This window comes from Marmota marmota, unplaced genomic scaffold (assembly GCF_001458135.2).
Source record: "Marmota marmota marmota unplaced genomic scaffold, marMar, whole genome shotgun sequence".
Taxonomy (NCBI): domain Eukaryota; kingdom Metazoa; phylum Chordata; class Mammalia; order Rodentia; family Sciuridae; genus Marmota; species Marmota marmota.
The window spans coordinates 2,891,436-2,914,576 of NW_025999862.1; the positions used below are offsets into that span (position 1 = coordinate 2,891,436).

Below are 23,141 nucleotides of genomic sequence, written 5' to 3' on the forward strand. Positions count from 1 at the left end.
CACACACACACACACACACACACACACACACACACACACACACACACACACACACACACACACACACACACACACACACACACACACACACACACACACACACACACACACACACACACACACACACACACACACACACACACACACACACACACACACACACACACACACACACACACACACACACACACACACACACACACACACACACACACACACCACACACACACACACACACACACACACACACACACACACACACACACACACACACACACACACACACACACACACACACACACACACACACACACACACACACACACACACACACACACACACACACACACACACACACACACACACACACACACACACACACACACACACACACACACACACACACACCACACACACACACACACACACACACACACGGCTTGTTTGGGGCTCCTGTCAGCTGCCCCAGCAACTTGACCCTCAACTCTTTGGCCTTTGCTGACCTAGACGATTCTTGGAAGCCCCACTTGCTCCTACTTACCAAGAAGGGACCAGGTCTGCAAAATCCATGCTGCTGTGTTAGTGTCTGGGCTCCGGCAGGACAGGAGGAGGCTGTGGCCTCAAGAGGCCTCCTTCCTTGTGCGTTCCCCTGCGCCTTTCACTCTCCCGAGCAGCCCCCACACAGGCCCAGCCCAGCTTGCTACCTTGGGAACTGACCCAAATGAACTGACACAGCACCAAGGCCCCCCAGTTCCCCCACGGCTGCCTGGCAGATAGTTAATGCCGTCAAGAAAGAGCCCCTGTTCTGTGAGGCCCTTTAGAGTTTGATGTCTCTCTGAGCCCACAGCGGGGAGGGGGGGGGGGGGCAGGTGAGACGCGCAGGGCATCTACATTTGAGAGCTAAGGAGGACACAGGGATGAAATGGATCTCCCCACTTCACACACGAGTACGAAGAGGGGTTAGAGCCCCCATCACCAACCCCAGGGATGTGTGTACACACCACACTCACACACAAAGTCTCTCTGTCAAAACTGTACAAAAGCAGCTTCAAGACAAGAGTCCCAAGCTTCTCCTTCAAACTGAATTCCTGGCCTTGCCAGTGGCAATCATTAGGCGGCCCTTCTGGCCATGCTTTCTGATTCCTAGGTCAGTGTGCTTGCCTCTCTGCGCAGCCCTGTGCCCACAGAAGCCCACAGGACTTGTTAAGAGTTGGGGAGCAGAAGCCTTAGGGGCCTATGGCACAATTTCTGCCTAACCCTTCTTCCACTGTCATTTTTTTTATGGGGGGGGGTGGACAGAAGTACCAGGATTAAACTCAGAGGCGCTTAACCACTGAGCCACATCCCTAACCCTTTTCTATATTTTATTTAGAGACAAGTTCTCGCTAAGTTGCTTAGGGCCCCACCAAGTTGCTGAAGCTGGCTTTGATCTTGCCATCCTCCTGCCTCAGGCTCCCAAGCTGCTAGGATTACAGTGTGCACCACCCTGCCTGGCTCTTCCACCAACCTTGGGATTCTGACCCTGAACTGTGCAAATCCCTAGGAGGGCCAAGGATGATTGATTTAATCACTTTGTACTAGCCAAGACACGGGGGTTACAAGCAACAAAAATTGGGGCTGGGTAGTTTCAGCAACAATGGGAATTTATTGGAAGGGATCAGGTAGGCTGTCCAATGAGAGGAAAAGATGGGTTGCCAGGACCCAGATTCAAATTCAAAGCAAAAGAGGGCTGGGCACAGTGGCGCACACCTGTAATCCCAGTGGCTCAGAAGGCTGAGGCAGAAGTAGCGCAAGTTCAAGGCTGGCCTGGGCAACTTGATTAGGACCTAAATAGCTCAGTGAGACTCTGTCTCTAAATAAAATACAAAATAGGGCTGGGGATGTGGCTCAGTGGTCGAATGCCCCAAGTTCAATTCCTGGTACCCATCCCCCAAAAAAATTTTAAAAGGGTAGGGGATGGTGGGTCAGTGGTTAAGCACCTCTGGGTTCAATCCCAGGTATCCCCCCCAATAAAAAAAGAAGTTCAAAGCAAAAGAAGTCCAATTGGGCATCCTTTAGCCAAGCATAGGTCCAAACTCCTGATTGACAAGAGCAGCATGCAAGGAGGACTGGCTTCCCAAGGGAAAAGTCACAATGCTAGAAAGAACAGCAATGGCGACAGTGAGCCAGGTCTCCAGTACTCACTGCTGCCTGAAAGAGTGTGTCAGATGCTGAATACTCTTTTTGGGAGAGGATCCAGCGCTGTCCTCTAGACAGGGACCATTCCACAGTGTATGAAGAGAAAGCCCTAGCAAAGTCTCTGCAACGTGAATGAAAAGGCATTGATCTCCGAGAGTTTGGTGACCTCTAAAATGTTAACCCCCCCAAACCTTGGGCCTTGGGTGGGGAGAGACCATACAATTCAGTGGTTTTCATATCTGACTGTACATGGATATTACCTGGGGAGAATTTTTAAAAATACTAATGCCTAAATACCACTCCAAGAAATTCTGATTCATTCACGGTGGGTGTGGGGCGGGGAGGGAATCTGCATTGTGAAATTCCAGGTGATTATGATTGGAATCAAGGCTGAGAACCACTGACTTAGTGTTTGATCCCATATATGAGTTTCTTTTGGATGAGGTAATTCAAATGCAAGCTAGGAAAAAGGAAAATAAAAATCACTTGATGAAGCATCCTCCGAACAAACACTGTTAATTTTTAAAAATTCATCTACAGTTCACACGAACACATGCACACTTTTATACGGAATAAAGACTCACAGTGCATGTATACACTATTCTGTGACCATTACAACCCACCGTCAACATTTTCCCCGTGTCTCTAGACGTCCTTAGGATAAATCTCTAGACGTGGAATGACGCGGTCTGGGAGCAGGTCCCTTGCCAGGGTGCTGGATGGATGTGCCTCTGCAGTGGAGGCTCAGCTGGTTGGTGTTCCTCCTGCTGTGCAGAGACACATGCCAGCCCTCCCTCAGCGCTTTTCATCTTTGCCAATCTGATTGATGAAAAGGTTACCCTGATGTTCTTTTCTAAATGGCATGTCTTACGTTACCAATGAACTTTTTGTTTCATGTGATTCTTATCCATGTGTCCTATTTTGTGCTTTGGGCCCTTGGCAGCCCTAGTGTGGCATTCTTCAATGGATCCAGTGCCTGGGTTTAGCTGCAGGCTCTCAGGAGGTGGCCTGGCCGGAATGGGTGAACCTGTCTTGGGTCTGTAGCTGAGCTCTGATGCGTTACCAAGACAAACCAGCAGGTGGCAGCAGCGATGACGTTCTGAGCGCCCAGGGACACACCGAAACCTGTTCTGGACTAAGCTTCTTTATGGGGAGTTGCTTTCTCTCACACGCATCCTTCAGGCTTCTGGGGGGGGGCAAACTAGGTTTATAAAAATACTACACCCACATCCATTGTGTAATGGAACGTTCTCAGGACTGCTGCTGCTAGGCGGATCTGTAGTGAGTGCCCGGGGGTCGTGCTCTTACCCCTTTGGTCAGGGTTAACCTACTTTTGTTTTAACATGAGGAATCTGGATTTCAGAGAGGCGGCCCGACCTACCCTAGGTCATAGCCAGGTAATGTTTGTATTTCTATTTTAAAGATGAGACACTGAGTTCCCCCAGAGGTGAGGAAACAGAAAGGAGGACTGGGATATCCCCACGTGTGTAGGATTCACTGCCAGGTGTTGTTCCAAGTCCTTCTGTGGTTCTCAAAGCTGGTGAGGGGATCTGAATCACCTGGAGGATGCTTTTTTAAAAATACTTTTTTTTTTATAGTGCTGGACCCCAGGGCCTTGTGCCTGCTAGGCAACCACACTACCACCGAGCCGCACCTCCAGCCAAAGCTTTAAAATTTAAAACACAGACAACTGAGCTCCAGCACTCTGGGTTTTCGGTTCCCTAGGTCAAGGATGAAGCCAAGACGTCTGTTTCTAACAAGACCCACGTGGTACTGATGCTGCTGGTTGGGGGGGCCATGCTTTGAGAACCTCTGTGACCTGACCTCACCAGACCAGCCTTCAGTGGCCTAGAGCTTGCTCTCTAAGGTCATCAGAGTGCCCTGGAGACAACCATCATAACATCCTGAGACCTCCAGGAAGCTCCACCTGTAGGGGAACCGCTTAATTGGGTTCAGGGGATGAAAATTTCACAGTATGTAACCACAAGGGCACCTGTCAGATCTCCAGAAGGATAAGTCCAGGGTGTTAATGAGCTTCTGGCTACTGGCACGGAGCTCAAGTGGGGTGGAGGCAGGCAGGGCTTTGCCAGGAATAGGGAGATTTTCCTCCTTGAGAATGGATCAGTGTGCAGTGCTGGGAGCTGGGCTAGGTCTAGAGACAGATGTCCAAGCTCAGCGGAGGCACTGGAGATGGCCAGGGTTGCTCCCAGACACTTCCCAGGGACAGACTTTGGAAAATGAGCTCATTTGAGGGCCAAAGGAAGCAGGGTGGTGGGGGGCCGGACAGGCTGGGGTCTAGACTGAGAGGTTCTGGCAATGTTCTCTGCTTATCCACACCCACAGACGTTCCCTAGTCATAGGGACTGATTCAGGGTTGAGGCTCAGCCGGGTGAGCTGCCTCGGAAGGGTCCCAAAAGGCCTCTCCTAGGGTTCTTTCTGGAGGGGCCTGGAGAAGGCCTTCCAATGCAGCAGGACCCTGTCGCCTGATGTCAGGACCTACCCTCTCTTCCCTTTCTGCTTCCTATAAATATTTATTCATTCCATTATTGTCGATTGTTTATTGAACTCTTGACTGTGGTGGGGCACTCACAAAATACCAGGAACGCTGCCACCAAGACAGGAAGCTGACTTTTAAGTGCAGGCAAAAAGACAACCGTCCTGAAAACAAAGACAAAAAATATTGAAGAACATAAACCGAACACTGTAAGAGTTAATAGTGAGGCACCTGCTTTGAGTAGACTGATCAGGTGGGACTTCTCCAGGAAGACAGTGTTTAAGCTGAAAGCTAAAGGAGAGGAAGAACAAAGGTCCTGGGGTTAGGAAAAGCAAGAGTGTGCCGGAACCTAGAGGAGGTTGGAGTGGCAGAGCGAATGGGCAAGGGGAGTATGGCCACGCCTGAGATGTCAACAGGGATTAGACCACGCAGTGTGTTGGAGGTCGTGGTGAAGAGTGTAGGTCCTATTTAAAATGCAACCAGGGATCTAGATGATGCTCATTAGTGACTGCTGAACATGTTAAGTAAAAAGCTTATGGGGAATTTGACAATGGAGGATTAGGCTGACATCATCTGAACCCACTGAAGCTTAGCATCACCAAGTGAGAGACCAGCAGACACAATCCGTTCAAGCCTCTAGATCTAACTCCTGATTACAGAAAATACAGGTGCAGAAAGCACAGCATGTAAAATGTCATCATGAGGGAACAATCAGCAAAAGCCAGTCTGCAAGAAACTCTACAGATCTAATCTTTATTACCAATAAATAGCAGGAGGGAAAAGGGGGGTATCTGTCAATCAAAAGAGATTTAGGAGGACAGCAACCAAGTACAATGTGAGGATGTTGGCAGATTTTATAATAATGGACCTTCATGAATCACCCTGTCAGGTCTAAACCCTTTTACAACCTAATGTTGCTGTTCTTCCTATCAAGAGCGTAGAAACGGTTTCTCCACTGGCTTGAATCTGGGCTGCCCTTGAAATTTGCTTTGGCCAATTGAATATGGCACAAGTGATATGAAAATTCCAGCCTAGAGCTTCTTTGTTTGCTTTCTTGGACTCCTGAGAGCACCCTTCTCTGAAGGAGCCCTGTCTAACCTCTTGGAGGAGAAGAGGCCATTGGAGGGCTGAGACTCCCCAGCCCATAGCCAGCACTAACTGCCAACCCATGAGGGAGGTCATCCTGGACCCTCCAGCCCCAGTTAAGCTATCCGATGGCTGCAGCTTACATGAGGGATCCCGACAGAGACCTGCAGAAGAACCCTCCTGATGTCAAGCCAAGGTGCCATGCCACTAAATATGAGGGTGCTTTGCCACATAATAATAGGTAATAGAAACAGAAATCTTGTTTGAATCCTCACTCAAACTATTTAAAAAAAATTATGAATCAATCAGGGAGTTTTTAATGTTGGATGCTAGGTATTTGATAATATCATAATGTAATTGTTAATTTTGTCAGGTTTGATAATGGTGTGATCATGGCTTTCAAAGAATTTTTTAGGGGCCTTATTTTTCAGAAATGGAAATGTTTGTGGATAAAAAGGAATGATGTCTGGTACGTACTTCAAAATCATCCAAAAGTGGGAATATGGATAAAACAAGGTTGGCCTTGATCATTGTTGAAAGTAGATGATGTACACATGAGAATTCTTTACACTATCCTCTCTTGTAATGGCTCATTAAAGTTTATACTGCAGAGTTAGTTCATTGTAATAGTTTCTCTTGTACCTATTTAATATTTTCTATAATAAAGATGTTTCGGTGCAACTGAAAATCCTACAAGGCCTACCCAGGGCAGTGTGATCCCCTCTCACCATGAGCTGGAACTTTCTGGCTTTTCCTCCTCCAACCCCACCAGAGGATCCCCTGTGATCCCCTCTGGTCCCTGTAGCCCTGATGGTGCCAGCTCATTGTCCCTGCTCTCCCAGGTATCTCTAGCTCCCAGGTCCCAAACCTCCAATGGGCCTGCCAGCCAGTGGCTAAGCTCTGGGTGTGACAGGAAAAGACTCCTCAGAGACTCTCCGTCCCCTAGAATGGGCTACATTCAGTCTCAGAGGAAGGCAGGAGGAGAGTCTGTGAAACAACATCATGAGTCACCACAGCTAATGACTTCCCAGAAGATCTGTGGTTGGACACTGAGCCGCTCCCTTCAAAACATGGCTGGGGAGACACCAGCTCAAGCCTGGTCCGCAGTCAGAAACACAGAGCAGGACCACCACCTGGGCTGCATGTCACTGTGGGACCAGGAACACAGGATATGTACGGTTCCCACCTGCGCGCCTGTTGGTACAAGGAGAGGGAACAATGCCACCGGCAAGTGCTAAAGCCACAGAAGAGGACGTCTAAGTCCATTTTCTGTTGCAATAACAAAATGCCCAAGATGAAGTAATTTATAAAAAACTAGAGGTTTTTAGCTCACGGTTCTGGAGGCTGGGAAGTCCAAGAGCATCGGACCAGCGTCTGGTAAAGCCTTCTTGCTGCATCATTATAGGGTGAGGAATCATATGATAGAGCAAGTTTACTAGCTCGGCTCTCTCTTTCTCTTCCCCTATAGCATGAATTCCATCATGGGGGCCCCACCTGTGACCTCATCTAATCCCAATTTACCTCCCACAGGCCCCACCTCCAAACACCCCGAATATATGATGTGGGGGATTTAGATTCCAACACGTGGACTTTGAAAAGAAACATTCAGACGACATCAAGGAGTCAACCAACAGGATCGAGTTGTCCCTCTTAGGAGAAAAACGACACAAATAAAAAACAGTTGCTGGCAGAATTGGGGCAGGCAGGAGGGAGCCAGAAGACTAATACTCGGACCTATCTCTCCTCCTGCCCTTCCATCTCCTTCAGCACTTGCCACTGGCTGAACCCAGCTAGGAGCCAGAGGGCAAGAGAACCCGGGTGAAGCAGTCCTTAACTTGAGTCTTAAAGCACAGAGCAAGGCCCAGAAGGACGGAGCCTCCAGAGGGGTGGGGAGGAGTTTTGATGGAGGATAACCAATATTGGGGAGTAAGTCTTGGGCAAGACAGTATGAGATCAGTGTGTTGGAAGCTGGGCATTGGTGCTGTCCAGTCGCCATTGGTGTTGAGCATGTGACCAGGGCACCAGGGCCTGCCCAGGGTGAGGCACACAGGTGGGTACTCATCCATAAAGTGAGGTTCATCTCTTCAGCCTGACTCCTCTGCTCCTTTGGTCCTAGGGGAGCCCTCCCAACCTCCCAATGGCAGCTGGCCCCAAAGTCAGAATGGGAGTGAAGCTGAGGTCACCCCGGCTGCCAACCTCACCTTCTCCTCCTACTACCAGCACTCTTCACCGGTGGCCGCCATGTTCATCGTGGCCTACGTGCTCATCTTCCTCCTCTGCATGGTGGGCAACGCCCTGGTCTGCTTCATTGTACTCAAGAACAGGCACATGCGCACCGTCACCAACATGTTCATCCTCAACCTGGCCGTCAGCGACCTGCTGGTGGGCATCTTCTGCATGCCCACCACCCTTGTGGACAACCTCATCACGGGTGAGTGTGGACAAGGGGCCGCGGGAGTGTCCCCTGCCCCGCCCCCCCCCAACTTCAGCTAAAGCCTGAAACAAACGCATGGAAGACAGATCTCTGCTGGGCTGGCCTCTTGGCTAAGATGCCATTGTCTCAAATTCTCAAGATGGTTTTGTGGCTGAGGGATTAGACTAGAAATAATAGATACAATGGATTAATCATTTTTCTTTGTGCCAGGCATTATGTTACATATGCTTCATGCATTATCTTAATTAATCCCCACAGCAATTCAACCAAGCGTGCTTTGTGATTATCCTCATTTTATGGATGGGGGAAGCATTCCCCGAATGGTTAAGAGATTGGTTTGTAGTTACAAAACTAATAAGTGTCACAGCCCACCTCCTCACACCCCTAAGAAGCTCCCACGGGCAGAAATAGAACTAATGAGAAGAAATGGTAGAGAGCAGGTTTCCTCTGAACAAGGACCTAAAATTCTGCTTATTTGAGTGATTCTCCCCAAAAGAGGGTCCTGTCGTGTAGGTAATGAACTCCTTGTTTCTGGGAGTGTCTAGGGACTGGCTAGGCACTACGGAGGGATCTGTAGAAGGCAATAAGCAGAACTCTGGCTTCTAAATTCTTGCCTGTGCGTCCGGCAGATGTCTGAAAGCCTCCACCAGCACGTACTCTCTTGTGATTGGCTCGTCTTGTTTTAGAATCGGTTCCTTGGGGCTCCAGATGGGGAGGAATTGCTTTCCAGAGCTGTGGCGACCCCTGCAGGTCAGAGCCTACAGTTGCTTGAGCCAGCGCTCCCAGGAGCTCCAGTTGCAGATCCCCCTGCTTGGAGTGATGCACAGAGGGAGCCGCAGCTTGAGTTTCTGTGGCTTCTGAGCCCCAGGAAGTGGAGCCACGGCAGAGTCCTGGTTCTTCCTGGTGGAACCTTGATTCACTGCTGAGTCCCAGATTCCTTCAGGGATGCTGACCATAAACTCTGCATCCGGCCCCCACAAACATACACGTGCGCTTTTGCGCACAGGTGCGCGCACCATAAACACACACACTGGTGGACAGCAACATAGTGAGGCTACCAGTTGGTGAAGCTGGTGTCTTCCAGTCCTTTTCACACAACTACATTAAAAAAAATTGCTAGAATAAGCCAAACATTCACATGATTCATTAAATCAGAAGCTACCAAAGGTGACCAGCGAAAAATCTCCCTTCCACCCCTGTCCTCCAGCCAGGCCTCCTCTCCTGGGGAGGAAGTGTCCAGTTTCTGGGTTTCTTTACAAAAGTATTTTTTTTTAAGTAAATACGAGTAAATTAAAGAAATGAAGGCGGGCATGGTGGTGCACACCTATCATCCCAGTTACTCAGGAGGCCAAGGCAAGAGGATCCCAAATTCAACACAGCCTGGGCAACTTTGTGACACCCTGTCTCAAAAAATAAGAAGAGATGGGTTCAATCCCCAGTACTGAAGAAAAGAAAAAAAGAAAGGCTACATTTCCGTTCAGTTTTATGCCTTTTTCCCCACCCCTACTTAAAACTGGATCATGTTTGTTGTAAATAAGAACCATTAAACCAATTTACATGTTAATATTTCATACTAATAAATAAAAGAGTTTCTCATTCTTTTTTACAACTGCTACGAATTGCATGGCATGGATGTAGTACAAATTTATTTTTGATGGTATTTAGGTTGATTCTAGTAGAATCTTTTACAATTAAGTAAAACTTCAGTTTTTCCTTCCCTTCCCCTCCCTCCCTCCCACCCTCTCTTCCCTCTTTCCTTCCTTTCTATGCAGAGGGCTGACATGGGTGCCACAGTTCATAGCACTGTGTGACTTCACTTTGTTGTGAAGTTCCTCATTTATATTTTGTTTACTTATTTTTTCCCTTCATTATTCCTGTACCACTACATCTCCCTTCTCTGATCCATGGAATGTCATCCTATTATCTTTAATTTGTCTTTATTTTTATACATTCTTATCAGGGCTCCATGGTGCACTCCTATAATTTCAGCCGCTTGGGAGGCTGAGGCAGGAGGATCATGAGTTCAAAGTCAGTCTCAGCAACTTAGTGAGGCCCTAAGAAACTCAGCGAGACCCTGTCGCTAAGTAAATTACAAAAATAGGGCTGGGGATGTGGCTCAGGGGTTGAGTGCCCCTAGTTCAATCCCTGGTACCCCCCCCCAAAGTATTCACATTTAAATTATTTTTAAAGATATAATTTAACATACGACAAAATCTACCCTTTGGGGAAGAGTTCCACAAGTTTTGATGAAAACAGTCATAGTTACCATCACAATCAATATATGGAAAAATTTTGTCAGCCCAAGAAGCACCCATGTTCCTTTGTATTTGGCCCCTCCCCCTATTCCCTGGAATCAGCAATCAGTTTTTGTAGGGACAGAAAATTCCGTTTTGGCTTTTGCAAGGAGGTCATATAAATAGACTCATACAGTACATAAGCTTTTGAACCTAGTGGGCTTTTGTTTTGTTTTCCTTTTATTTTTATTTATTTATTTGTTTACTTTTTGGTACCAGGGATTGAACCCAGGGATGTGAAACCACTGAGCCAACCTTTTTTTTTTGTGTGTGTATATATATATATGTATATATATATATATATGCTGTAGCTGAACACAATATCTTTATTTTAATTATTTATTTTTATTTTTATGTGGTGCTGAGGATTGAACCCAGTGCCTCATGCATGCAAGGCAAATGCTCTACCACTGAGCTACAACCCCAGCCCCCTTTTTTGTTTTTCATTTAAAGACAGGATCTCACTGCGTTGCTTTGGGCCTTGCTAAGTTGCTGAGGCTGGCTTTGAACTTGCAATCCTTCTGCCTCAAACTTCAGAGCTGCTAGGATTATAGGTGTATGCCATCTGGCTCTTTTCCTTTTATTTTGAAATATCTTTAGACTTAAAGAAAATTTGCAAAACTAATACAGAAAGGTCCCAGGTACCCTTTATCTACCTTTTATTTAGGATATTTAATATTCCTAAATAACCATAATATAATAATCCAAACTAGGAAATAAGCATTTATATACTATTAACTGATCTTTAAACTTTATTTGAATTTCACTAGTTTTCCCACAAATGTCCTTTTCTAGGGATTTGAGCCACAGTCCTGAACCCATAACCCGGAATGTTGGAATCCCAAAAGATTTCTAAAGCCTGAAATCCCCCAAGAGCAAAATCTAGAAAATCGAATTTTGAAAAAATTAATTTAAAAATTTCTTTAATATACATTTTGTTTGCAATTTTAAAGGCAAATTTATTTGAGAAACACATAAAAACACTGCAGACCACATCAAAGGCACTTTACACAATAAATAGGCAATAATAATAGGCACACAAAAACTAAGGTACACTAATGGCAGTCACAGGGTATAACAGTTTTGAGCACATGAATCATATTCATAAAGAAATCAGTCAAAAAGAGAAATTATATAAACACATACCACTAAGATTGGTAATTATGTGCACCCAGCTGTATAACTGCAATCATGATGCATCACCAGAATACATGCCGCTGCCCAAAGAAATCTTGAGAAATTTATCTTTCACAAATGCACGTGTACAAACAGGACATCTTGTCATCTATTGAGGATATTGCAAAGTTTTTATGTACACATGTAATGCTTAGACATAAAGCCAGTACAGTGGTGGTGTGCTTTTTTGGAGTCAATTTTGCAAAAAAAATGCACAAGACAAAGCAGAACTCTCTAAGGTTTTTTTTTTTTGTGTGTGTGTGTGCGTGTGTGCGTGTGTGCATGTGTGTGTGCTGGGGATTGAATCCAGGGCCTTGTGCATGCAAGGCAAATACTCTATCAACTGAGCTACATCCCCAGCCCCTCTCTATATGATGTGTACCTCTAGTATTGCAAATGAAGAGAAGAAGAAATACGTAGCACAGTGAATTTTAAAGAATACTGCTGACAGCTGGGTATGGTGGTGCACGCCTGTAATCCCAGCAGCTGGTAGGGCGGGGGGCCTGAGGCAGGAGGATTGCGAGTTCAAAGCCAGTCTCAGCAACAGCAAGGTGCTAAGCAACTCAGGGAGACTCTTTCTCTACATAAAATACCAAATTGGATTGGGATGTGGCTCAGTGGTTGAGTGCCCGTGAGTTCAATCCCCAGTACCTGCCCCCCCGCAAAAAAGAATACTGCTGACAATATTAAATAGTGGGAGAAATTTAAAGAAAAAAAAGAAAATTCAATATAGCTGGGTGTGGTGGTGCATGCTTGTAATCCCAGAGACTTAGGAGGTTGAGGCAAGAGAATCTCAAGTTGAAGGCCAGCCTGAGCAACTTAGCAAGACTCTGTCTTAAAATAAAAAAATAAAAAGTTCTGGAGATGTACAGTGGTAAAGCATCCCTGGGTTTAGTTCCCATTACTGGTAATAATGATGATAATAATAAAATAAAAATCAACAGATGAAAAAGTGTATTGTAGAGATAGGTTATGGGCAATTATGGGTTACGGGATGGAAGTAGTCCCTTCATGGTCATTAACTACATTACTATATTTTGAAGTCCTGTATCACAATGAATCACTGCTTGGTTTTGTTGTTGTTGTTTGAGGCCATGGCTCTCCTCAGAGAACACATTTGCATTCATTCATTTCCTGTGAGATGGATTCTCCCCATCCACACTCATCTTCTGTGGAAACACACTCACAGACATACCCCAAATAATGTTTGACCAGGTGTCTGGGTACTCATGTGCCTGACACGACACAAGGATCCTGCAGACAGCTGCCCAAGCTCTCACCCCTTCTCCAGAATTCCACTTTCTACCTCTTCTAGAGCCCTTTCTTTGCTGGAAATTTTGGGCTTTCAGGATTTCAACACGGATTTTAATCTTTCATAAAACCGATTTTCAGGATTTTGGCCCTTATGGGTGTTAGGTTACTCAGGAATATAATCAGCATCACTTTTCTAGCCCAGGATCCAAGCTGGGATTGCACAGTGCATTTGAGAAACATAAAAACACTGCAGACCAACTTGTTAAAGGTCCTTCCTTGGCCTTCATTGTCATAAACTTGACCATTGGAATAGTACTGATCAGCCTTTTGTGTGTGTGTGGCCCTGTGGATTGAAGCACTCTACCACAGAGCTACATCTCTGGCAATTTTTTTTTTTTTTGAGACAGGGTCTCACTAAGTTGCTTAGAGCCTCACTAAGTTGCTGAGGCTGTCCTTGAACTTGCAATCTTCCTGACTCAGTCTCCTGAGTTGGTGGATTACATGCATGCACCTATTCTGTACCTGGCCTGATCTGTTATTTTGCAGGATGTTGTGCAGTTTGGGTTGGCCTGATGTTTTCTCATAATTGGATCCAGTTTATGCATTTTTGGCAAGAATATCACAGAAAACATGCTGAGAAGCCACATGTTTATTAGAGGTGGTGTTTTCTTTGATTACTTGGTTAAAGTGGTGTCTCAGGTTTTTCAACTGTAAAGCAATTATTTTTCCCAGAATAATTACTTTCATAGGGGTGTACTTTGAGACTATGCAAAGGTCCTATTTCTCATGATTCATTTATCCACTGATTTTAGCATCATTGGTGGTGCCTGCCTGCAACAATTATTGCTGTTATGTTTCTTTAGCAATGATTTTCCACTTAGAACACTCCTAAATCTACTAATTGGAATTCTATTCTGGGTTTTAATCCAATACTACCATTATGTATTTTGTTACTTAAATTGTGCCAGTTTGGGCTATTAGAAGCATTTGCAGTTGACTTCTGTGTCCTCCCAACCTGCTGCCATGCTTTTTTGAGTATTTTCTTACTTTCTGACACCACAAAATGTTCCAGGGTCATCTGGTATTTATCTACCATCAGCCCTGGAATTAACCCTTTGCCTGAGGAGCATTTTTCCATTAATTGGAAAATAGTATTTAGAAACCAAGACAAGGGAGGCAGGAGTGCTTATTGCTTCTGGGCTGTCACTGCTTCTAGGCCCTCTCAAGGGACAGAGCTAGGAAATATATGTATATGAACACAGAGTTACATAGTGCACACACACACACACACATGCACACACACATTTTTGGTACTGAGGATCAAACCCAGGGGCACTTTACCACTAAGCTACATTGACAGTCCTTTTTATTTTTTATTTTGAGATAGGGTCTCACTAAGTTGCTGAGGTTGGCCTTGAACTTGCAATCCTCCTGCCTCAGCCTCCAGAGTCACTGGGATTCCAGGATAACAGGGATGTGCCACTGTTCCCAGCTTCTGTAAACAGGGGATGATAATAGGGTAGTTATGAAGGTGGAAATGGCCTAGAACCTGGGGCAGAAACATGGAGCAGAAAGCCAGGCAGAGCTGGTGGAGAGAAATCACTGGCCAGCATAAGGCCACCTGTCAGAGCTGTGCATGTTGACATGGGCTGCCTGGTGCCTCTGTCCTGGAAGTGTGCAAGCCCAGGCAGGACAAGGAGGGAAGACCCAAGCTTCAGAGGGTCCTGGCTGAGAGCGCCAGAGTCTGGACTCCTGGTGGGGGGGCTTCTTTCATGCCAGGGGGGCCTCTGTCGTTGCAGGATGGCCCTTCGACAACGCCACATGCAAGATGAGCGGCTTGGTGCAGGGCATGTCTGTGTCGGCTTCCGTTTTCACGCTGGTGGCCATCGCTGTGGAAAGGTGAGAGTCAACCCTGGCCCGAGGGGCTGGCCTGAGGAGGTGTCTCCATGCACCACTGGGCTGGCTGGATGGCAGGGCCTCTCGGCTGGAGGGGGGGCTGAATCCTGAGCTCTAAAGAGAACAGTTGGAGGCCCAGTTGCCCTCTAGACTGGGGTACCTGCTCTGAGGACACCTCCACCCCTCTGGAAGGCTTGGAGAGAGCCCTGGGGAGGCTTGATAGGAGTTCCTGGGTCTGTGAGGAGCCCGGGGGTCCTGCCTGCCATAGTGGGAACCAGGACAGCCAGCGCTAAGGGAGCAGCTCAGGGTGGGCACTGTGGGCCTGGGGTGTGGTTGGGGTTCTCCCCGCCCCCTCAGCCTACCCCAGTGTCTGCTTGCTGGTCCCTGGCAGTCCCCAACCCCAGCCTATCCCCACCACCTCCCGTCTTTCAGCCACAGATTCCAGCAGATTCTCTGATAAGCATGGTTCTGTGAATGTGGCGGAGGCGTGCAATGGAACCCGGGGTCAGGGAGGCTGGAAACAGCTCTGAGCCCTAAGTCTTCCCTATTCCAGGGCGCTTGTCTTCCTGCTCAGCATCTCGGTGCTCTGAGAGCTCCTCAGGGTGCTTTCCCCAGGGAAAGCAGATGAGCTGGAGGAAGTTTTTACGCTCATCAGTGCCTCGCTGTGTGATGTTGGGTGGGTCACTCAGCTAATCTGAGCCTCATCCGTACAGTGTAGGCTCATCCGTACAATGGCAACCACCATTTTCAGACAACTAAGCTTTTCTGCCTGAAAACCTTAGGCACAGTTCCCAGCTCAAGGTCCAAAGGTCAGCTGTGACCATTACTTCTTTAGTACACCGTCACACTCCTCTTTGTCCTCTCCTCAGTGCTAATACTCAGGCCTCCCTTTCTAGACTCGAGTGATCTCATCTTTTTTCTATTTCTACCCGCCCCCCCACCACCAAGCCTACTTTTCTCTTCCCACAAAACTTTTATTTTATTTGTTTATTTTTATGTGGTGCTGGGAATTAAACCCAGTGCCTCATGCGTGCTAGGCAAGTGCTCTATCACTGAGCCACAACCCCGGCCTCAACCTACTTTTTATAACCCAGTCAAGTAGGCAGCTGGGCCGGGTGCAGTGGCACACGCCTGTAATCCCAGCAGCTTGGGAGGCTGGGGGTGTGGCTCAGTGGTTAAACACCCCTAGGTTCAATCCACAGTTCAAAAAAAAAAAAAAAAAAGTAGGTAGCTGGTGTGATGGAGATGGTTCCTCTTTCCACAAAGCCACTAACTAGTTGGGTGAGTGTGGGAAGTCCCTCCCCTCCACCAGCCTTTATTGATATGAGTATGTGCAATGTCTCCCAGTGGTGTTTGCAATATTCTTCAAGTGCCACCTCCTCCAGGAAGCCTTCCTGGATTTTTATCCCAGGATTCTCCTCCACCTCTTAAGTATATACTTTAAGAATCCTTTGTTCTCTGGAGAGTTTTGGGATATGATACTGAAAAGCCAGTGGGTCAAGGTCACCCAGGCTGAGTCAGGCCATGGGAGAGGACAAAGGTGTTGAGGCCGGGACAGAGGGATAGGCAGCAGGACAGGATACAGGTGAGTGAAGTGGAAAGGGCACTTGGCTGGAAATCAGCTCCACCCTGTATTCAAGCTCAGGCTCTGTCCCCAAGGAAACAGGGACCTTCTGAGAAAGTCTCTTCCCCTATCTGGACCAGGTTCCCCTCCAGGAAAGAGGCAAGCTGGACATTCCTCAGAGTCTGTTTTCTGCCCTTGGAAGACTTCCTGGGAAGTTGGAGCCCCTCCTTTATCTCACTATTAAGCATTCAGAATGTCTCCAGAAGGGTGGTGACCTCACTTCAGCTTCACAACAGCCTGGCGGAGTAGAACCCCATTTAGCAGATAAAGAAACTGAGGCCCAGAAAGATTTTTCAGTAGTTGGCCCTTTGGGTAGTTCCATGCATTTATCTGAACACACTACGGAGGACACATTGGCACCTCTTCCACCTCCAGCAGCAGATCTCAACCCTGGCTGCAAACTGGAACCATCCAGGAGCCTCCAGGCAAAAACAAACAAACAAACAAACAAACAAAGCAAGCTAAAACCCCTTCCAGCTTCCCAGACTAATTACATTGGGATCTTTGACTAGAGAAATTGAGTTTTGGGTGTGGGATTCGGTGCATACCTTTTAAATGCTTCAGGAAATTCTAACTCACAACAAGGGCCTACAGCTACTGGTGATGTGGCCTAGTGAAGCAAGACAAATTGGGTTCAAAGGTGGTCACCAGTACTTGCTGGCTGTGTGACCCTGAGCCAGTTGCTTGATCCCTCTCAGTTTCCTTATCTATAAATTAAGGGTGTATTAACAATTGCTGCTGAAAGAGTCTAATGAGGAAATAAATGGTGCAGACTTGCCCTCCTGTGGTGAAGGCAGTGATGAAGGGGCACTGGCTGAGATGACAGAGGGACAGTCTGCCACACAGGCTCCACATCTGACCTCCCAGGGTTTTCTGGGAAATCCATAACAGCTAAAAATTGTATTTGTTGATACCCCCAGTGAGCCTTCTCCAGGGCAGGATGTGCACCTCAGACTGATAGCTCTGCGGGCTGCCAGCCAATCAGTGTACCCCAGAAGCGCAGGGAAGGTTTAATTCATTGTTCCCAGGCTGCGGTTCCCTTCTCCCCGCTCTCCGTAAATCTTGTCGCTGCCTTTGTTCCCCAGGCAGCCTCCCTCCCAGGTGAGAAGCCAATTTGCTTGCAAACTCACCTAATTAACTTCTGGGCTGTCGTCTGAGCTGCCTTAGGTGCCATGGGGGCCCCGGGGACCCTCCCAGATCCCTGCCTCTCTCCCCAACTCCCGCCACAGGTTCCGCTGCATCGTGCATCCTTTCCGCGAGAAGCTGACCCTGCGGAAGGCGCTGGTGACCATCGTGGTCATCTGGGCCCTGGCGTTGCTCATCATGTGTCCCTCGGCCGTCACGCTCACCGTCACGCGCGAGGAGCACCACTTCATGGTGGACGCCCGCAACCGCTCCTACCCGCTCTACTCGTGCTGGGAGGCCTGGCCGGAGAAGGGCATGCGCAAGGTCTACACCGCGGTGCTCTTCGCGCACATCTACCTGGCGCCGCTGGCGCTCATCGTGGTCATGTACGCCCGCATCGCCCGCAAGCTCTGCAAGGCGTCGGGCCCGGCCCGGGACAACGCGGAGGTGGCGGCCGAGGGCGGGCGCGCGTNCGGCGCAAGGCCCGGGTGGTGCACATGCTGGTCATGGTGGCGCTGTTCTTCACGCTGTCCTGGCTGCCGCTCTGGGCGCTGCTGCTGCTCATCGACTACGGGCAGCTCAGCGAGCCGCAGCTGCACCTGCTGTCGGTCTACGCCTTCCCCTTCGCGCACTGGCTGGCCTTCTTCAACAGCAGCGCCAACCCCATCATCTACGGCTACTTCAACGAGAACTTCCGCCGCGGCTTCCAGGCCGCCTTCCGCGCCCGGCTCTGCCCTCTGCAGTGGGGCAGCCACCACGGCACCTATTCGGAGCGGCCCGGCTGGCTCCTGCGCAGGAGGGTCTTGATGGAGGTGCAGCCCAGCGACTCGGGCCTGCCGTCGGAGTCGGGCGCCAGCAGTGGGCCCCAGGCCTGGCCGCCCACCGCTGCGGAATGGGCGGGTCGCCCACCAGGGCTTACCCGAGGAGGGGCCTGGCTGCTCCCACCTGCCCCTCACCGTACCAGCATGGAACATCTGAGGTGGTCCAGAAAGGGCAGGCCCCTGCCTGTGGCCCCAACTGCACCTGCGATACCTGGACACTTACTTGGCAGCTTGGGGTGGAGTTAGAAGAAGATGCCAAAATGCCTGCTGCTCGCTGCTCTCGATGTCCTCTCCCCTCAGATGGCACGGAGGAGGGAGAAACCTACTCTCCCCAAACGCTTCCTATGGGGTAGATTTGACAACCATCATCTCATTGAATTCCCACAACGCTTTGGAAGTGGGCTTTCTTAAGCACCTTCTCTTCAACAGATGAAGAAACAGAGGCCCAGAGAGTAGAGGTGTCTAGCCCAAGGTCGCTCAACTGGAAATCTCACTTGGACCTGCCAGGCTCCAGTGCCTGAATGGTTTTGCCGTCTCCAGCTGTCTCCATAAGGGAAGCACAGGGAAACTGTAAATCCTAACCAACTAGGCAGCTGGGAAGAGACAGGAAGCAAGCCAGCAGAGCTTTGATGCTCAGAACCCTGTCATTCAGTCTGTATGTTCTGTTGCTCAGGCTGCTTCTTTGGGCCTTTTGCTGGGAAACCATGGTGTGCCTCACCTGCCAGCTCCAATGTGTTGTTTTGTCTTGTTCCAAGAAGTGTCCAGGGCCATTGTCTTTCAGGATGTCGCCCTGGGGAGCCTGCTTGTTACAGGGCATTTGAGACCTGAGCCTACAGAAGGGAGGAAGAGTCCATCTCCCACCCCCATCTCCCAGAGCCCGGCAGACCCCAGTGCAGGGGCTGGGAAGCCAGGTGGAGGTGTGTTTATTTACTACTGGACAAAGGGGAAGGGAGAGCACTGTTCCTGCTGTCCACCTTTGGAAACCCATGTGGAGGCCTTTCCTCACTCATCCTGGGATATAGACGCTGGCCAGCTGACTGCAGCTGGGCTCTCCTGGGGGACTCCTGAACCCCTCCCTACATGGATGACCCATGTACCTCAAACAGTGGGAACCAGGAGATCCTCTGTTCTCTTCAGCTCTCAACCAGTGCGCCTGCGCCACTTCAAGAGTGCGCCTTCTCTCCAGCAGGTGGGAGGAACTAGGTTGCCTCAGGCGCACCTGCAAAAAATCTGCAGTTGACCGGACATTTTTCCCCCTCAATCCATTACTGCTTTTGCTAAAAACTGAGTGAAAGAAAAGGAAACATTTCCCGAGGTCAGGGCTCTGAGGCTCTGATTGTTTCCTTAATAACACACAATGACTTAACCCTGTTTATTCCATTCTAAGCACTGGGAACAGGGACAGAAGAAAATGCCAAGTAGTTGTACTTGTCTAAACAGGTCCCCAAACACTGACTGTGTTATTTCATTCACACAAACAAGGTTGGTGATACTGGTATTGACATTTTTAAAGTGAGCCCTTAAGGACCAAGGAGCAGGGTTTGTGTGAGGACACGTCTTCTGACTGTTCTTCCTATACAGTCTCCTGCCTTTTAGGGAAGGTCATGGGCATGGCAGGAAGGAGAGCTGGAAATTCCCCCAAAGACTTCCTGTCTAATAGTGAAACAGAAAGCCCACGGAGTAGAATCCTGGTGCCCAAGATCTTGGGCTGGGAAATGAATCTATTGTGTTTGCTCTTGTAATTTCCGGCCTGACTTGTTCTGTGTATAAGATCTATGACCCATGTGTTGAGCAAGCTGCTGAGATCCCTTATGACCCTGTCCCGTTCCAAAAGTCTGGGAATGATGGAAGGGGGTCTTGCCCCTCAGTGGCCTTAGCTGGTGCCTTGCATGATCTTCACTTTTTGTGCCATATCTGTGTCCTGAAACACATACACCTGGGAGTTGGTGGCTGTTTATGTGAAGAATTCTGACGCCAGGCTCTAAAAATAGACTAAACAAAGGGCCATCTCAAACCCCAATTGGCTGTGCCTGTGGCTATCTGGGAGCTGTTTGCAGACACTGCTCCAGGGTGTGCTTCCTTTAGTATGGCCTCCTCCGGTGCAAAAACATAGCCATTATGTGTTTTTCTCTCTCAGATGTGTGTATGAGAGAGACAGGGACAGAGGAAGAGATGGAAGGGGAGAGAGAGAGAGAGGAAGAGGGAGACAGAAACCAAGGCACTCACAAAAACCAACCATCCTACCATGGTCCCTTCGCTTTATTTCCCCTAAAGATGCCATGTTTTGAGAGGTGGTGACTGCCAGCAAAAGAAAACAAAATTCCTGCACACAGCGTTCACAATCCATATATTTTGTTGTATTTTTTATTTAAAACTATCAGAGGCTGCCCATCCAGAGACTGGATCTGAAGGATGACACAACCTGACGCTTTGGTGAAGCCCTGGGGCCTTGTGAGTGATGGGGAACTGGTTTGTTTCTTTGTGAATGTGGTGAAATATACACAACATAAATCTTGCCAGTTTAGCCATTTTTAAGGGTACAGTTCAGCAGCCTTAGGTACATCCCCGCTGCCATATAACTATACCACTACCATGTCCAAAATTCAGCCTCCCTCCTCAGTACCCATGAAGCAACTCCCCACTCCCCTTCCTCCAGCCCCTAAAAACCCCCATTCCACTGTCTCTGAATTTGATTATTCCAGGTACCTCATACCAGTGGACTCCTCCAGTATTGATCCTTTTTTGACTGATTTCTTTCACTCAACATGTTATTCTAAGGTTCATCCATGTTGTAGCATGTGTTGGAATTTCCCTCCTTTTTAAATTTTTCTTCTTATTTTGCAGTGCTGGGGATTGAACCTAGGGCCTCACTCATGCGAGGCAAGTGCTCTACCACTGAGCCACCTCCTACCCTTCCTTCCTTCCTTCCTTCCTTCCTAAGGCTTCATAATCTATATTCTACATTTTGTGGGTCCATTCACCCAACAATGACCGCTGGCTGTTTCCACCTTTTGGCTTTGGTGAATGTATGGAGCTTTAAGAGAATGCAAGTACTTCCTAAAAATAGTGTCTGTGTGAACCCTAAGGACAGAGACCCCCAAGATCTTTCTCAACTTTGAATTTATGTGTGACAGAGAGAAGCTTCCCAACAGCTCTGTGCTCCCATGGGGCTTTGCTTCTTGATTAGAGTGGCTAAAGATTTGTATGTTCTGCCCATGGGATTTTTAAAAATATTGTTTTTAGATGTTGATGTTGGTTTTATTCATTTATTTATATGGGGTGCTGAGAAATGAACCCAGTGCCCCACACATGCTAGGCAAGCACTCTACCACTGAGCTACAAGCCCAGACCCCCACAGGATGTTTTCACGAAGCTCTTTTTATAATTACAGCTTTTTAATTCTCACTGGATTCCTGTGTCCCGACACCTAGGCCCTGTCAGGAGACGTGTATAACCAAGGCACTCAAGGGCAGGCCATGTGGCTCCCTGACGTGCCACTCTCCACGTTCGGCTTGGTCGGGTCTCCTGAGGTGACTGTCCATTCACGGAGGAAAGCTCAAGGGTGAACTGAGCATGTGAGGGGGGAACAGGGCCAGAGGCCTGTTGACACTGAGTGCCCCCACCCCAGAGGGGCTTTTGGAGGGACTCCGTGTCCTGTGGTACCATGGTGTAACAAGAGTGGTCCTTCTCATGGTGGGTCTCCACGGATGAATGGCCCCTTGACTTCCCCAAGATCACGTGGCACCCCACTGACCAGTGTGAGCTGCAGGCGGGGCCCGCCCCAGCCCCACAAACCACAGTCTGCCCAGCCCTGGGCTGTGGATCTTCTCTTGGGGCCTGGAGAACACTTGCGTTGATTTGGGTTGGAATGGAGGGTGGAGTTGGCAAAGGAGCACCGGAGCCCCCCATCACCAACCTACTGTGTATTCATCCCCAAATCAAGGTGAAAGCCAAAACGAGGGCTGCGTGGACAAGGCATTGCTATTAAGCTCTGTACCTTTCTGCATCCGTCTCCTCAGCTCACCCCTCAGAAATGCCACCGAGGAAAGACAGATGAGAGGTGACCCACATGGGCTTCCTTACAAGCAAACAATGTTGAGTCAAAATAGTTTCCTTGTTGAATAACCCAATTATTGTTGGTGCGGGTTATTTACTTATTTATTTACAAACGCATTGCATAATCATTGTGGAAATTTTACAGAATTTCGATAAGTACAGAAAAGAAAATTGAAAACATTTAAATCCCACAAGATAAGCATAGTTGTTTTCTATGCACCTATATCTATATATTTTCAATTTCTGTAACAGCTTCATTGAGGCATCATTTGCATTCACCCATCTTAAATATACGTCCAGAGAGTTTTAGCAATTATTTACATGTGTATAGCCACCACTACGCTCAGATATATCCATCATCCCAAAGAGTTTCCTGGTGTCAATTTATAGTCAATCCTCTCCCCTCACTCTTGATCCCAGAAAACCACCCATCTGACTTCAGAATGTCCTGTACCTGGAATCAATGTCTATAGATAGCCTCTTGGGTCTGGCTTCTTTCACTAAGCAGGATGTTTCTGAAATTCACTGATGTGGTACCATGTAGTTCATTGCTTTCTATTGCTAAGCAGTATCCCATTCTATGTATGAGTGTGAAGATGTTTTGTTTATCCATTGGTCAATTGATGGTCATGAAGGACCATCAAAAGGCCTGGGGTAGAGTGCTAACCTAGCACAGGTGAGGCACTGGGTTCAATCCTCAGCA

General features: G+C 48.1%; 1 protein-coding gene across 1 annotated transcript; it reads left to right on the forward strand.

Moving 5' to 3' along the window:
• The first annotated feature begins 5,886 nt into the window (after positions 1-5,886).
• On the forward strand, positions 5,887-19,751 carry Npffr1 (neuropeptide FF receptor 1). Its single transcript, XM_048808873.1, is given in 7 exon segments — positions 5,887-5,954; positions 6,564-6,600; positions 7,847-8,189; positions 14,716-14,815; positions 17,666-18,030; positions 18,033-18,423; positions 18,425-19,751. Coding segments are annotated over 7 exon segments (1,419 nt in total). The 3' UTR covers positions 18,540-19,751.
• The last annotated feature ends 3,390 nt before the right edge of the window (positions 19,752-23,141 follow it).